General features: G+C 26.8%; 2 protein-coding genes across 6 annotated transcripts; both read right to left on the bottom strand.

Annotated features, from left to right (window-relative positions):
* Window positions 1-175: 175 nt before the first annotated feature.
* Window positions 176-14,557, bottom strand: LOC111028529 (glycosaminoglycan xylosylkinase homolog). 5 transcript variants are annotated; one of them, XM_022307230.1, is made up of 8 exons: window positions 14,270-14,557; window positions 12,809-13,006; window positions 10,162-10,334; window positions 9,840-10,033; window positions 7,855-8,032; window positions 7,254-7,430; window positions 2,280-2,339; window positions 176-2,114 (listed from the first exon to the last, which is right to left on the bottom strand). In XM_022307230.1, exons 1-8 carry the CDS (start codon window positions 14,318-14,320, stop codon window positions 1,913-1,915), a joined length of 1,233 nt encoding a protein of 410 aa, XP_022162922.1. In that variant the 5' UTR covers window positions 14,321-14,557; the 3' UTR covers window positions 176-1,912. The 5 variants fall into 5 exon arrangements, with proteins under 5 accessions (XP_022162922.1, XP_022162909.1, XP_022162928.1 ...); XM_022307217.1 differs by lacking the exon at window positions 14,270-14,557 and adding an exon at window positions 13,640-13,976; XM_022307236.1 differs by lacking the exon at window positions 14,270-14,557 and adding an exon at window positions 13,180-13,310.
* Window positions 14,558-16,312: 1,755 nt separating this feature from the next.
* Window positions 16,313-17,748, bottom strand: LOC111028841. The gene is made up of 2 exons (XM_022307605.1): window positions 16,533-17,748; window positions 16,313-16,468 (listed from the first exon to the last, which is right to left on the bottom strand). The coding sequence occupies exon 1, from the start codon at window positions 17,522-17,524 to the stop codon at window positions 16,580-16,582; it is 945 nt and encodes a 314-aa protein (XP_022163297.1). The 5' UTR covers window positions 17,525-17,748; the 3' UTR covers window positions 16,313-16,468; window positions 16,533-16,579.
* Between the last annotated feature and the right edge of the window lie 39 nt (window positions 17,749-17,787).

The following is a 17,787-nucleotide window of genomic DNA, read 5'->3' on the forward strand; positions in this document are numbered from 1 at the left end:
GGTGGTTTATTTACTTTTGAACACTCATTATACAAGAAGTATCAATGTTTAAAAAAATATTTGTTTTAAATTATTTCAAGTCGTTACACTAAACAACTTTTTTTAAAAATATTTTTTATCCTTCTAACTTCAAGTTTTTTGATTTACAGCATATGCAGGGGAGGCGACAGGGGTGGGCCTGGGTAGGCTCAAGCCAACCTTAAAAAGTCAGGGCCTATGTGGCCCACCCTAAAATTAAAAATAAATCATAATCGTCTATTAAAAATTACGTCATGTAACATGATTCATAAGAATACACAAATATTGAGTCTTGATATATGGCGTAAACAACGTTTTGAATAGGTTGAAAACTATGCATTCAACTATTCAAGCCTCATAAATAATGTGTGTTTGCCAGTGGGTAAATACGAAAATTAGTAAATAGTAAATATTAATCAATGTTATCAATAATTTTGTTGCACATTTTATGAACCACGGTTTTAGATAACTAACGAACTGTGTTAAAGAAAGTACGACTTATTGAACGTAGGGAAATCATTCATTTTTAGATACTTTTGGAATATTGCGCTGTGTCTATTGTTAAAAACAACAATTTTACCGACGGTGTCACGGGGACCTACTTTTGGTATCTATATTTTCGTTATTTCGTATAATCGTATAAATATTATTTATACATGTTTACAAATCAGTTTTAGTGAGTTTACATGGCGAAAGGTAAAAAAAATTGAGGCAATGAAGAGTTTGAATCCCCCCAACCCCTTGGGCAAGTGTTTGTCGATATTATTGTTATATATATATATATCAAGAAAACATTTTGAATTTTTTGAAGATTGGATCAAAGCCCAAATTTTTATTTAAATAGTGCTAGAAAAATAACTAACATTGTACATTAATCAAATAAATATAATATTTTTTTTGAAAATCAGACTTTAATGTTCTCTTTATCTAAACAAAAAGAATATTAACAAAATCGGACTATTAGACAGGGAGTGAGAATTATTCCTGTAGGCCGTAAGACACAAGTTTTTGAACCATATACCTACTGGCTTTGACACCTTTATCAAAATTAATTGAACTGTAAGCAAAAATAAATTTATAAAGATGGTAAGTAAGAATACCACATAGCATTTGAATCTAGGAGACTGGGACACTTAGCAGAAAAAATTACAGGAAAGTGGATAAAGAAGCTTTAGCAGTAGTATTTGAAGTCAACACATTTTTAAAAGGTTGAAAATTTACTGTACATTGTAGTTGCATACTAATTCTAATCAGTAAAAGCTAAAAAAACATAATATTATTCGCACTTTTAGTAAAGTTGTCTAATAAAACCTAAGGTATACAAATTATGACAGTAAAAGCTGATTGATTCATGATAAAAAATTAATAAGATTTTTTACTAATATTTAAAAATGAATAACTAAGTTATATACCTAGGTATTAAATTGAATTATTTATCAACATACATATAAGAACTTTTACAGTAATGATTTGTTCATCTTAGATTGAATAAAACCTATTTCATTAACTAAAAGAGTAACATTCATAACTTACTAACTCAAAATATTTTTTTCATTAACTTGCCTACCTTTGGTAAGTACCAACCACTAAGTTTTGTTTTGTCTTTAAGTGAATAGCACCAAGCAACGCATTAATTACCATTACATTTACAACTATTGTATATGATTATATTAATAAGATTTTAAAAGATCGTGCAAGTGTATAATTCTGTGACACATCTCTCTCTCAAAATCATGGACATCAGATACTATAATATAATTTCAAAATAATAGTGTACCTCTGGGACCAGGATTCAACATACATTGTGTAATAGTTACAATTTATGTACACAAACGTACAGTAAGACAATAACAAATGGAAAAAAAAATATTGGATTTGAATGATGTCATTGAAATCATTTTAGAATTGATAGATCTGATTTTTTTTGACACATAACAACAGTAGCATAAATTATTTTTAGTCGCCGCTCGAGTGCACGGTAATGTGGTAGGGTAAGAAGAGATAAGGTTTCATGTACGTCCAACATACTTTGTAGTATACTTGTGAATGTTCCACCTTTAATTGACTTAAGTCTTTCCCATGTCTTCAAACGGATTCTGAGTCCATAAAATCAAATAAACACAAAGAGTAGTAAATATATATATATGTGCAATAAATATTGTAGACACATTGTAAATATCTCATATTATATAACTTAATGGTACCATCACAATATATTTAGGAACTTACTCCAATACGTTATGTTATATAATTATACTTACATGCAACATTGATAAAGTGGAGCCAATATGTCAATGTGATCTTTGTAAGGATTCCCAAAACTGTTACAAACATTTTTTATTGTTATTAATACCAAACACAAAAATCAATACAAACAAGCAAAGCTTTATGTATCTTTAAGGGCACATGTGTTGTATCTGTCTTACAATTTAAAAAAAAAAAACAAAAAAGTGTTACTGTCACAACTCAAGCTATATATAGTGATAGTTAAGGCTCCAAATATATATACAATATAGTTATGAACATTATCTGTAAAATTAATATCATTTTTATTTTTTTGAAATCATTTATAAAAAAAAGTTCTCATTGTTTTAAAATTCATTGATTTTGTGTTTATCAAACTTGAATAACTTTTTTTGTAGCTCCGATATTGAACAAATAAAAACAAAAATTCACAGTCTTTGTTATGACAGTAGACTTCTTGGTTCTTTCCCAAGCAGATGGAGACAACACATGCGGGTGCAGTGTTCTCTTAAATAGCAATACTAAGAAACAGTACCAGTAGGCATGTCATATAACATATTAGACGTAGTATGATAAAAATCACTTATTGGTACAGTAAAACCTGTCTTGTGCGGAATTGCATGGGAAAAATAAAAATTTCCGTTTTAGGCAGGTTTCCATACAACTGAATAAAAAGGAAAATTCCGTAATATAGAGTTATAATATTCCGCATGATTAAGGTTGTAACATTTTCCGGCTAATAATAAAAAATATCATAGGCCTAAACTTAAACAAATCTCTGAAGACATTATGAGAGCAAATACAACGATACGAAACAACAGGCACGACTACGGTGACAATAATAAGTACTGATGTGTATACGGGCGCGGATCCAGGGGGGGGAGGGCAAGGGGCCATGCCCCCCCTTAGACTCTGGTGAATTGTCTATTATATCTATTTTCGACAACCGATAAAATGCATTGTTTCGCCGATAGCGTTTTTAATTTTATTTAAGACCCCCCCCCCAAATATGTTCTAGATCCTCGCCTTGTGTGTAGATTCAAGATAAAATGTACTTATCTGTCGACACTTATTAATCGCTGACCTTAATTATTGTTTATAAGCAAAATATATGTGGGTATCAAAAATATTTTTGTTCATTTTATGATGTTTTTTTTCGGTGTATATGAGGTGCATATGATTTGAGGGACCAATAAATAGCTTTCCGTTTTAAGTTAGACAGGTTCCGTTTTATCAAGGGTTTAATCCTATGTTAAATTATAGAAATCTGCCGGGACCATAATAAATTTCCGCACAGAAAAGGATTCCGTTTTATCAAGGGTTCGCATAAGACAGGTTTCACTGTATTCTGTTCCCCACACTAAACTTTGGGAATCTGAGAAATCTATACATTAAAAGGACACCTTATTTATCAAAATTTCTAGAGCTTTTCATCACCGCACAAACATGATCTAATAACGCACATAAAAATGGTATGATACCGCACAGGTTTATAAAAAATATAAAGCCTGAAACCACACATAACAATAGTATATCACACAAGTTTATAAAAACGTATATAAATTGAAATATAAAAAGTGGGTAAGTGTAATGTCGCTCTGCTGTACAGTACGTTTCAAGTGGATAACTGTAATGGATGGTGTTAAATTTGAATTCAATGATTCAAAATCATTGTATACACAAACGATTCTGAGCGAAAACAGTTTGTCAGGCTATAATAATACTAAGTAATTTAGTATATTTCATGATATTATTGTGATTAAAGTAATTTATTTTACTACTACATTAGTAGTACACTAGATTAAATTCATTTTTGCAAAAAAAAATTCATTTGAAAAGTCATTGAGTGTATAAAATACAATAATATACTCTAAAAGTTTTAAGTACCTACAAATAATATTTTTAAATTACAACAAAATAACTTGAATCATCATTCTTAGTTCCTTAATAAAATGTAATTTGTCCAAATTTGAAAATAACCTGAAAAAATTTTTTTTAAAAACTATAGGTAATTTTTAACTTTTAACCCACCAAAAGTACCAACTGGATTCACTTTTCTACCAGGAAAAATGCTGTTGAAGAAAGTCTATGCAATTATACTGCCCCAAAAGGTGATGAAAGAAACAAAAAAACATATCATTGTAAAATCAATACATTTATCGCTTCTCTCAGAACCTAAAAATATAGAATTCAATTTCAAAATACACATTCCAAATTAAAAAATCAAAAATCTGTGTTTTACATAAAAATAATTAAAAATACCATCTATATATGTGTCCGTATTGGATAAAGTGTCCGTAAAAATGTTAAAATGTATTAGTAAATTGGTAGTGAATCCTCTTGTTTATATATATAACTTAAGTATTGAACAAAGTATTTTTCCTGATACCTTAAAAGTAGCTGATGTTAAACCTTTGTTTAAAAATGGTGATAAATCGATTATGAGCAACTATAAGCCAATATCCATGTTGAGCAATTTTTCTAAGATATTTGAAAAAATTATCAAAGCCAGACTGATTGAGTTCTTAGAAAAAAATAACTTAATATCAAAAAACCAGTATGGCTTTAGACCGGGGTTAAGTACTGAAAATGCTCTTTATAAAGTCACTCAATTTCTATACAGTAATCTAGATAATAGCAATAAATCATTAGCAATATTTTTAGATATAGCCAAGGCTTTTGATACAGTGAATCATCAAATCTTATTAAACATACTACCTAGCTTTGGAATTAATAATTCGAGCTTAAATTGGATTAGAAGCTATTTGCATAATAGAAAACAGTCGGTGAAAATAAATGAAGTAAATGGTAACACATATGGAATTAAGAGTGGTGTACCTCAGGGTAGTGTTCTTGGACCCATTCTATTTATAATATATATTAACGAAATTTGTGATATTAATTTTAATAGGTCGATAATTACTTATGCAGATGACACTTGTCTTCTATTCTCACACAAATCATGGGATGGGGTATATGAGAAAGCCTGCAGAGGTTTCAATCAGATAATAAACATTTTAAACAATAAAAATCTATCCCTGAATGTTGATAAAACTGTGTTTATGACATTTTCAATTAATAAAACAGATTGTAACTTCAATATTATAGCAGTACATGGCTGCGTCAATAATAAAATATGTAATCAGGAAAACTGTAAAGTAATTAAAATAGTTAGTAAAATTCGTTATTTGGGTGTTATATTTGATAACAACTTAAAATGGAATTTTCATATTAACAATTTATTAGGAAAGCTACGTTTTATTACATTTAAATTGATCAAACTCAAAAACATTGTACCTAAACAAACAATGAAAATAGTATATTTTGCACTATATCAATCAAATTTCCAATATGGTCTATTGGTATGGGGTGGCCTTCGGGATAACATATTAAATGCACTAATAGTAAATCAAAATAATATAGTCAGAATTTGCCTAAATAAATTCACTCTAGAAGGATCTACGAAAGCAAACTATAAAGAACTTGGTGTATTGCCAATAAGGTTTTTGTATAAAAAAATTGTTATTATGCACTTGGTTAAGAAATTTAACTTAGATAAATATCATAAAGAGTTAAGCAATAAAAGAGAATTGAGGAGATTTGATTTGACTGTTAATTATACAAATAAATCTTTTGGTCAGTGTTTTGTAGATTATCTTGGACCAACGTTTTTCAATTCTATGCCTTTTGAATTTAAAAAAAAAATACTTGGGGATGAAAGGATTAATATTAAAGGCTTGGTATATAAATATTTATTTCTTGAGTTAAATAATGAGTCGCTATAATTTTATTTTTATGTCTCAGCTTTATAAATATTAATCTTTGAGGTTTTATTTGTGTATCTTAAGCTAATATAATATGTTTATTTTATATTTCATTCTTATCATGTACCTTTTCTTGATAATATTTCTAAACTTTATTTGTATATTTAGCTTTATATGTACTTAGAACTTTTACTATATATCTTGTAAATTCTATAATTTTTAAAAAATTGAATCATATATTATATAATAACTCTCTTTCTCCAACACAAGCTTTGCTTAAAGGAGAAAGATAATCGAAAATGTTACTCAATAATAATATGTGTATTTGGGTCTTTTTCGATTAATAAAAAAAAAAAAAATATATATAGTAGATGTATATAATAGGGTGACCATACGTCCGGTTGTCCCCTGGAGAATCTTTGAGACACTCAAATGTGATAGAATTAACAAAAATACAATTTGTGAGGTGGCTGGAACTGAGTATCAGAAATTACTGGGCTACAGTAAAACCAGATGACTCACACTAATGCTTGCTATTGAAAGAGTTTTGCAGTTTTATGTACCACTGAAAGGTTAGTTAAAGCATAAAAGTGCCCAACAATTTTAAAGAATTTATTTGAGTGTCCAAATTCCGAGTTATGACTTTTTTTGACAGGTGAAGAACATACAACTAAATTTGTGTGGAGTTTAATCCTATACGTATTATGCATATTAGTGTGGTAATGGATAACGCCTCAAATTTCACCCAACTTTTCTATTTTATGTTAAAATAAGAATGAAATCACACAACAATATTAGATCTTTTCAGGGGTTTTATTACTCAGTTATAAACATTTTAATAAGGCAATGATATAAAAATATTAGCATTTTGCAACCGGCAAGGAAGTTTAACAATAATATAGTATTTTTGCTTTCTTTAAAAATACCTTTGATAAGTAGTATCATTAAGTTTTAAAAATTGCATGCAACACCATTAAAAAATGAAATAAACTCAGACTTTGTGAACTTAAAGATAATTTTTTTAATTTTCAAGTAAAAAAGGATAACTAAACATAAAAAAAAAAATTGTAAAATTGAGTTACGTTTTTCTTTGTGAAAGACGTTGATAAAATGTTTTTTATTCAGTCATTGTAAACAGTTAGAAAAAGCTGATTTAGATATTTTATTTTAACTTATAACATTCCTGGTTTCAAACAGCTAAAATTAATAATTATGAAAGTTTAATACCTTTTTCCATTATCTATGAGAAGAATAGTATTATTAAATTGTTCCACAACTTCATATCTATGTCGATCTCCGTTTCCAATAATAAAATCAAAAATAGATACATCAACAAAGTCTAAGACTCTTTCAGGATTATAGTTAGATTTAATACTATCACAGTAATTATTATCGTCTTCCCATCTGAAACAAATGATTAAAGAAATTCAATACTTGGCTTAATTTTTTACTTAAAAAGTATTCAATAAATATGTAGGTATAGATAAATAAATAATAAGTTATAACTTATAAGTAATACCATTTATTAATTATGGTATGTAATTAATTAATTGTAATAGTAATAAACTCTGTGTCTCTGTTAAGTTTCTGATTACAGTCAACACTCATTTAATAACCATTCACTTTGTGACAATAAAACTATTTTATTCAATAATTATTGAAAGTCATATTTTTTTAATCAATTATTATTAAAAAAAATGAGATTGAGTTTTACTTTTATTAATTTATATAATTATACACTATTAATAAATTATGTTGATAGTCTGATAGGTTTTTGAATATCTGTCCAGAAAAAGACAATTTAAGTTTTAAAAAAAAGATTTTAAACCTGGCTCTTTTGTTTTCAATATATGTCCTCCTCCAAGGATGCAAATGTTGTTTAAGCTTAATATTTGATGGCAGATGAAATATTGCGGCTCCTTCTAGACGTTCACTTTTTGTACATACTGGATCTTCACGTTTACAATAATAACATTTGCCATAGACACATGTCTCCTTGGTTGTTGCTTATCGCCCCAAAAAAAGTTATTTATTAAGTTCAAAATGAAAGCAATAAATTACAATGACAGTTTATATAAATAAGATTTATAACTAAAAAGTGGGTAAGTGGCTGTTGCTCTACTGTACATTAGGTGTCTAGGTGTCCAAGGGGTCGCTGTAATGGATGGTATTATATTTGAATTCAATCATATCAAATCATTGTACACGAAAAACAATTCTGAGCGAAGACGATATATCAGTTTAGGATATTTTATATAGTTATTACTTATTATTGATATGGTAGCCGGTAAGTTGAGCTAACATTATTCTTAAATAATCAGTGATGCTGGAAAAATATTAAATATACCTATGTAAAATTTAGCTGTTTTGAAACCGAATTTAAAGGATAAAACAAAATTAGTCGTTATCTTTACATTAATATGCAATTTTGTCCAAATTTGAACTTACAATGTCTGTAAAAAATCACTGTATTCATATATTTCTTAGTTACAGAAAAAACTACTTAAGTGGAACCTTGTTATAAATTTTTAATCCTTAGCTATATACATTGTAAAAATTTAAACTTTAAATGCTTATAAAAAAATTGTGTTTATGTATTTTAAATATTTTTCAACTGCTATTGTAACAAGTTATCAAGAGCCTTGTATTAAATTTTCATGCTTTTTTAAACCAACCAATACAATTTTATTGACATTTATATAAAAAAATTCCGTCAACAGCTTAAAACGAGTCAAATATTTTGAAAATGTTTCAAGTATATGAATTGATGAAATAAACATTTGGTGTGAATTTCAAATGTTTACAGTTATTCGTTTTTGAATTACAACAAAATAGAAAATTGCTACAAGACAAATAGAGTGAATATCAAATGTTGAAAAAATAACTTCAAACGTTCATAAAAATTTAATTTGACTTTCCGGAAGAATTTTTTTTTTTTTGATAAAGGTAGACAAACTTGACACGAAAATTGTATTTAATTTCTGTATCTTAGATATTAATAGAAATTTTTTTATGAATTTCTAACTAAATATAATTTACTACTTTTCGTAATTTTTACGAGTTTTGTAAAAATATTAAGTTTAAACGCTCATAAAAATAATATTGTGGATTTACACTCAACTTTTTTTTAAACTTTAACTAACAATAACTTACAAGGAACATTGTATTACTTTTACAAGTTTTTTGACCAAGCGAAAAATTTTTTTATCGACTAGTTTAAAAAAAAACAAATAATAATCGAAAATTTCATATGCCTATAAATAGTTCAATACAAATCAAAATATTTGTAAATTTTAAGGTGTATAGACAATGCTTACACAAATATTAAGTGAACATTTCATGTATCTATCGTCATTTTTGTTTGAGTTACACTAAAACCCAAAATCGTTTTTTTCAAAAACTGGTTTTGAGAAAAAAATTCCCTTTTTTAATTAATTTTTTGTTTGTTTTTCCTGTTGCTTTTGAAAACTATTTGGAATTCCCGATTGCACTAACTAGATTCACTTTCCTACCAGAAAAGTTGCTGTTGAAGAAAATTGAAGCACTTTGACTACAAGAAACCGTGATAACAGATACAAAAATAAATAATTAAATATAAGCACACATCCTTGTAAAATCAATACATTCATCGCTCTGCTCAGAATCTAAAATAATATTACATTTATTAAGTTATTTCAGTTTATGTGTAATGAAAAAAAAAACTAAATAGATATATGGGTATATGGGTTTATTTTATTTTTATACCTAGTTAAATTATATATTTGTGTACAATATAGTTATTTGCTTCACAAATACAAATAGAGAGTAACTTACAATTGATATACATTGTTTTTTTTAATCCAATATTTGCTGTTTCGTGCAATTCTGTGGAGTCTAAGATTCGTTTCACCACGATTGGAACTCGTGGAAATCCAAGAATAAGAGAAATATAAAATGCTATTATTTCGCCATTATAACGATCTTTACCAGCATACACACTTCCTTCAATAACTTCAGACTCTAGATACCTTAAACATAATCATACAATTAATAAAGACTAGCATATAAACTCTTTAAAAATAATAATTGTTTGAATTGCATGAATATACGTTAGAATTTAAACTATACATTTTAGGCTGAAATAATATTAACATACCATTTTGGTTTAAATAAGACTTCTTGTTCATTTTCAAACATAAGTATTAACTTAAGCTGGGTTCCTTTAAAAGCATTATATGTCTTGATTATTTTTGATGTTTTTAACAAATTTATAGTTGATCCGAGATATGGTGTGCCATAAAGAGGCATGAGTCCATTTTGGTTCATTACCTGTAAAATTGATTTAAATAATACATTTTAAAATTTTACTTTTCCATACTCAAAATACAACATTTTAGATATAATATAAAAAAATTTTTATTTGATAAGATTATCAACCTCTAATTCATTGATGCCTGATAATAGTATTGGCGTAATTATATTTATTTTTTATACTCTTATATAAATTTGCATTCAGCAGAATTCAACTTTTTTTGTTAAATTTAAAATTGCAATAAATTTTCCTATAATCAAATTTGAAATTAAGAATATTATCTGTGCTTTTATTTTTTAATTAACTGTATGAAATTGTATAACAAATCAATCTACTGTAAACAAAACCTATTTTGTATTGTTAGTTTTAATAAGCAACACAAAATGAGTTCTGTTAAACTCAAAAGTGGTATATTGTACTTTTGTAAGACGGAGAAAACACATGGATTATGGTTATTAAATCTTTATAATTATACACTCACAATTTTAATTTAATCATAGTATCATATAAATTAGTATTTAAATATGGTTTTATTTATTTACTTATTATAATTCCATTTAACTGTACATTTTAAGCAGCAATAACATTGATTGTTTGTATTTACTTAGATAAAATTCTCTCTTCAAGCATATCCAAAGGCTTTTTAAAAGATGTTGTATTTTTACTAATTATAATACTATTCAACCATAAATGTTTAACAATAAGACTCTGAAGCACATTATTATTAATAATTTTTAAAAAAAATATGTTTACTTAATATAATATACTGCAATACCATGAGTCCATGAATACTACTATGTAGGTTCATTAAATAATTTAAAAACAACATGTTTATAGTTCATACCTATGTTGTTTAGTTGATGACTTGTAGAAGTTTAGATGGCATTGTAAAAAGAAAATTGAAGGTATGAAAGTCCCATATTCTGATGTGTACAAGAAATTTGCTTTTACATTTCAGTTTTACTACATTAAAGCTTACGAGTATACCTACTTTTGTAAAACGCAATTTTTGAATGAATTACCACATCTAAGAAATTTTACAAAATGGTACCAGGGTAAGAATAGTGATTCTCAATTTACCAAAGAAATATTTGTGTGTTTGACAGTATGTAGTTAATAAATTAATGAAAACAAAATTGTAATTAATAATTTAGTAGTTTACAAAATGTCAAATTTAAGATAAAATCAAAATTGACAATAAAAAATCCATTGGTAAGTCAATTTTGAGAGCCAGTGCTGCTTTCTTAAAAACTTTATAAGAATTTAGAGTATGCAATATTATTTTATATAATAGATTCTACAGAGTGGTAAAAACTGAAATACAATTTGTTGCAATATTGTTTTATGTCTGAATGCAGTTTTCAATATTTAGGATACATAAAAGACTTGTGTATAGTTGAAACTGAAATCCACAAATACTTAATTTCTTACAAATAGTTAATTAGAGTTAATAAAATAAAAATAGAGTTAATTTGATTACCAGCAAAATTACAAATATCAGTAGACCTACACTGTTTGGAAGCCATCATATAAATGTTTTGAAACTAAGGTAAGCTATATATAATTTTATAGTAATATTCAGTATTTGGAAATTTTACTTGAAAATTGAATTTTTTCAATGCATACAAAATATAATTTTTTGTTTTCACTTTTATTTTCATGAATACATTCCAGTTTATATTCTTAAAATAAATAAAAATACATTAATTTGGTAATTTATTTAAATTATTATTTTATAAGTCTTTGAGTAAAATATTTAGTAGGGTATAAATAATTTTAAAAAAATCTGTTTTTATGTACCTTTGTAATAGTAAAATCTTACATAATAATAAGCAATAATGTCATGTCAAATTAAATCATCTGTTACAATAAAATGAATTATAAAACAAAACACCGTCAACTATATAATATTTAATATAATCACTACTAGGGTATTTGAATACCAAATGTATTGAAATAAAGCCAGGTTAATACACACAATTAATGTGATATAAAATATATTTAAAAATATTCATTTTATTTTTGTTTTTTTATGTTACCTCGTTTGAAATTTAAATTGTTATCCAAGTAAAAATTGTTTCCTCTCTGTTATCCTTAAAAATATTATCGATAAATATGATGAACATCCAGTTTAAATTATATCACATAAGTCTTAACATGTATAAAATATACCAAATTTAGTAAATACCATGCCACATATTTTTAAAACTGGGTTTAAAACTGTACTCAGATACAAAAAACAAAATCTTAAATATTGTTTAATAATTTGAATAATTTTATGGGTATCAGCATAAAGATAAAATAACATAATAATAATATTATAAATACATTTTAAAAAAAGGAATTTCATTGCAATTATTCGATTTTCTTTAAAATATGAATTTTGTAAACATTCATAATTCACAATCTACTAGATATTAGTTGATATAAGTATAAGTTGTTTCCACACACTGGTAATATTGGAAAGAAAATTTAATAGGTAGGTACTTACTTTGATAGTAGCAGCAAATAAATCGATATCACCATTGATCTTTAATTTCAAATTACTTAAGAGTATATTAAGTTCTCTTAAAACACTTGACTGACTAGTAGGAACTGGAATATCATATTCTTTGTCGAGTTTACTCAATGAATTCAAAATATTTTGAGTAGCAAAGTACGTTGCATTATATTTTATTACAGCTGGTGTCTAAAATTAAAAAATTCAGTAGAACATAAATAATTTAATAACAAAACAAAAAACATTTAGTATGGGTACTTTTAAGCAAGTATCTACGTATATTATAATATACAAGATATCTTCAAAATATTCTATTTTGATAAAATAAAAAACAATTATTTTTTTCAATATTATATAGGTACCTGCATATTAGGTAAATGAATAGTTGAAATGAACATTATTATATATTATAGTCGATTTGTGAAATTTAAACTGGTAGAACACTTTGAACTTAAAATGTGTAACCAAAATCGTACTGTACAAACTAAAATTATTAAGAATCAATAATAGATTGTAGTTAAGTAAGTAATTAAGTGTTTGTATATTATGTAATATATTATGGAACAAAATACTTAAATGAATAAATAGCTCGATAAGTAGGTATCAATTTTATATTTTATTATATTGTAATTATATGGTAAAACTTATTCTATTATTAAGAGATAAATATTAAGAGTAGTTAATAGAAAATAATGTGTTGATGTTGATTAACCTAACTTGTAACATATTATGCAAATTTGAAATTAAAATAATATAACATAGAAATAGTATATAGACCAGTGATAATAATTTAAATTGATAAAGTTTCAAAGGTTTACTTACTGCTATGGGCGATTCGTCTTTCAAAAAAAAAAACACTAAATAGACATTTAAACACAATACGAGAAAAATGCTCAACAAAGTTATATAATAATATTTATAGTAGCATCTTAGATATACCATAGTTGTTTCTATACAAATGCATATGACTGTAGTTCATTTGGAACTACATATCTGAACGGTTCTTCGCGAAAACATTTTTATTCGTCTCAATAGCTTGTATGGCGAGCAATTAAAGTTATTATGATATAATTATGGTAATATAGTTAATGTAATCATTTATATTTGCGAAAATACTGAATAAACTATTAAGTTTAGGTCATTAATAGGTATAATGAAGATTGTAGATGCTGAAGATAGGTAGGTATTGCACTTATCACTAATCACTTCCCCTGATAAGGTAGCCGCAAAACCAAATGTTAAATTGCCTATGTTATTTTATGAAGGGGTCGGGGTCCATTTAAAATATTTTTTAGATATAATTTCAAATATGGAATGGATAAATAAATAATAATAACTAAAATAATTGTGTTTATAATATTAATTATGAATCTGTGACTTGAAAACAAGACTTAGTAATTAAAACATATTGCTATTTACATTGTATGAAATTAAGTATTATTTACTAAGTACCTTGTTCCTTTTCTGTTGCACCCGCTGAACTATTATTTTCCTCTCAGACATTCTTAGTGTAAGATTGTCTGTCTTCTGTGTACTAGTTTTGCTTTATAATCTGTATTATGCCACATGGGGTAGAAAGTACCAACTAATAAGAATAAAAAATAAATCTGTTTGGGTCAAACTCAGTGAAAAACTGGCAGTATTGGCAAAAGAAACTATCAAACATTAAAAAACAAATGTAAAATGTAAAGACTAAACATGCTTGTAGCTTGTACAACTTTCTATCAAAATTATAACTAGTTTTTTTATGTTATAATTTTAAAAGGACGTTACACCCACAGGTTTTGTCTTACAAATGTACAGTTGAGAACATTAATACCATTTTTATTTTTTTGAAATCATTTATAAAAAAAATGTTCTTATTGTTTTAAAATCCATTAATTTTGTGTTTATCAAACATGAATAACTATTTTTTGTAGCTACGATATCGAACAAATAAAAACAATATTTCACAGTCTTCATTACGATTGTATCCTTATCGGTTTTTCCCGCGTAAAACAGTTTTTGATGTTTTACATTTGTAAGACGGAGAAAACACATGTGAGTCGTGAGTGTAGCGATTTCATAATCAAGACAATGATATCTAATGATATGTTTTTCGATTTAACAAGGTATATTCATTTTAAATCTATTAGTAGTCGTATTCATATGCATAAGAATTAGTTTAAATGATCAGAGCAATAGAACTGTATTATAGAAACTGAAATAATATTTATATTATCAATTAATTAATTTTATATTATCTATATTCGGTATATTACACCTAACTGATAATATATCTAGATAACTCTGTTATTGATTTTAATCGATATCTTTTTAGAATGAAAATCATCAAGCTTAATTTGTGAAGATTTCTAAATCAATGTAATACAATTTATATCTTAGATTGGTAATCAAATGAAAAATGGGTATCTAAAACTTAAGAAATACCATACTAACTTAATTTTAAAATTAAGATTACCAATTCACCATTTATGGATGCTTGTTAAATTTGTATACGTAATAATAAGAAAAGCAAAGAAAATTTATTATTTTGGAAAATAAAAATTTCAGAAAGAAACTAAATATTATAAAAAAAATTTATGAAATTATTTAAGCTATACCAAACTAGTCAAAGTAAAAGCCATATACCTCACATAACAGTATACTAGTATTGGATGGAAAGATTACAAATGTACTAACAAATATTGGTAAATATATAAAATATGAGTTTGTAAAAATTGTACTCGTAAGAAAAAAAAAATAAAATGTGTGAGTTAAGTTGTGAAAAATATGAACTAATAATAACTACACCTTAAAAATAAATAAAAATAAAATCATCTCATTTGTATTAAAATGTACAATTTTTAATGAAAATTAAAAACAAATTGTAAAATAAAAATATACATAAATTGAGACATTAAAACGCATACCCTGAGTATTATAACTAGGAGGTCAAAGTTGTGGAAATTTATATTTATGTGACTTCATAAAAAATATATTTCAGATACATGGGTGTCAGATGGTGAAAGTAATATTAATAATTCATTTTACTCGTATAAGTATTAATTTTTGTTATTAAAAAATGTTGTTCAGTTAATTTTTAATTTACATTCTTTGTAATGTTCAGATTTTATTTGAAAAAAGGTACAATAATTAAACTATTTTTACAAATAAACAAAAATGAAAAGTTGTTGCTATAAGATACAACCAATATAATATTATGTGGATACAACTACATATATTAACAGTGATTGGATAAGTTATAGGCACAATAGTGAACTTATAAATTATAGAGGTAAATTGAATAGTTTAAAAGCAAAAAAAAAAACCAATAATATCATTAAAAAATTAAAATATAAATTACTGTTAATATGTTGATACATAATTTTTAAAAGCATCTTATCTAATTTTAAGTTTATCATTAAACTATTGATTAAATAAGTACATGTTTTTTAAATCAAAATAACATAAAAATACAGTTCTTGCTTCTAGTTGTTTTTTGATATCACTCAATAATATTGGAATTCAGTTTTAGTGAAAACTGTTTTAAGCCCAATGTGGGTAAATATTCATGGTAAAATGTACGCTCTGCAAGTGCCATGCTATCAGCCTTTCTTAAAATTGGAATACAATAGGGTCTGCCTTCAATCACCATCCGTTCTATATGCTCTAAGAAAAAAAAAAAAAAACAGTTAATACAAATTGGAAGAAGACAGACATCTAAATTCCATACCCCTGGAACATTGATGGTCTGTGCTTATTCGGCATTTCTGAAAATACTCATAATGGTGCTGGCGGTATATTTGTACATTTACAGTAATTGATAATGTAGGCATCATCTTTGTGCTTGTCACTAAACTTAGGGTGATATGTTAGAAAACGAGCTTGGGCAATCTTGTAACCATAACCGTTGGGCGGTGCATATGTCTTATGTTTCCATAACGCTACATACTTGATGGCCAACTGTTCGCGACGCTTACAGAATAAACAGTAAATATAATCACAGAAAGACATGGCCAAATCTCGAGACTTATATTGATTGGTAGCTATTGTCGGAAACAGGCGCATCGAGAACTTGTTAATACGGCTGGGTTCGATAGCCATTTTGCCAACATAATCGTTATAATTACGTGGCAAAACGTCATAAGCCCGTTTTCGAAATTTCTTATATTTAGTCTGTAGTCTTCGAAAAGTCCTAAGGGTGTCTTTATCGAGTGTAGACTGATTGAACAAAATCGGATACTTGACTTCACCATGTTGAAGGCAGCCATTATTCGTCACCGTACACATCCAGTAGTCGCAAAGGCAATCGTACGTGAAAATTAAACTAGTTTCGAATAGATTGATGAAAACTGATACAACCGAAAAATCGAACCACGAGAATATTACCTGTACAGGTGGTTTGTTATCGGTACCGTCGGTACTGAAATTGATCACCGTGGTTTTATTGATTGTATAGAGGTTAGATTCCGTGTAGGTTGCCTTGTAAGGAAATTTAAATTCTGATGGTTTATATCCCAAGGCGAAAATGTCAATAACATTAAATCTTTCAACGCGACCGACTAACCAGGCCGCGCATTCTCCCGACACATAAAACTGAGAATTTAACAAAGTCGATGAACAAGCACTACGCAGCATTAACTTGACACGATCCAGAGCCGGTTGAACGCGTTCCAGGCGTCGTTTAAACTCTTGCCGATGACGTGAATGGATTTGGCACATCATATTTTATTTTTGCAAAGTTCAAATCTTCAAATCTTCAAATCTTCAAATCTTCAATGACTTAGATCGACCGAAGTTATTTAAAACCTAACCTACCAGCAACCTAATTAAATATTAATCAACTGAATGCTGAATGGCTGAATAAACCACACAACATGGTAAAAAAACATGATAGCCACTTTAATCTCTATCATGGAAAGACATACTGGGCAAAACAATAAAATATTATTCATGGCTACATTTATTAAGCAATGATAATATTATTA

Source organism: Myzus persicae, unplaced genomic scaffold (genome assembly GCF_001856785.1).
Source record: "Myzus persicae strain clone G006 unplaced genomic scaffold, MPER_G0061.0, whole genome shotgun sequence".
In the NCBI taxonomy this organism is placed as follows: Eukaryota; Metazoa; Arthropoda; class Insecta; order Hemiptera; family Aphididae; genus Myzus; species Myzus persicae.

What these genes read in the sequence shown, in the direction of transcription:
- LOC111028529 (XM_022307217.1), bottom strand. Translation starts at nt 13,759, where the DNA reads ATGGTATATCTAAGATGCTACTATAAATATTATTATATAACTTTGTTG. An exon ending in TATTTGCTGCTACTATCAAA is followed by an intron (nt 10,335 to 12,808) that starts GTAAGTACCTAC and finishes TCAATTTTACAG; the next exon opens with GTAATGAACCAAAATGGACT. An exon ending in CTCATAGATAATGGAAAAAG is followed by an intron (nt 2,340 to 7,253) that starts GTATTAAACTTT and finishes TGTTTGTAACAG; the next exon opens with TTTTGGGAATCCTTACAAAG.
- LOC111028841 (XM_022307605.1), bottom strand. Translation starts at nt 17,524, where the DNA reads ATGATGTGCCAAATCCATTCACGTCATCGGCAAGAGTTTAAACGACGC.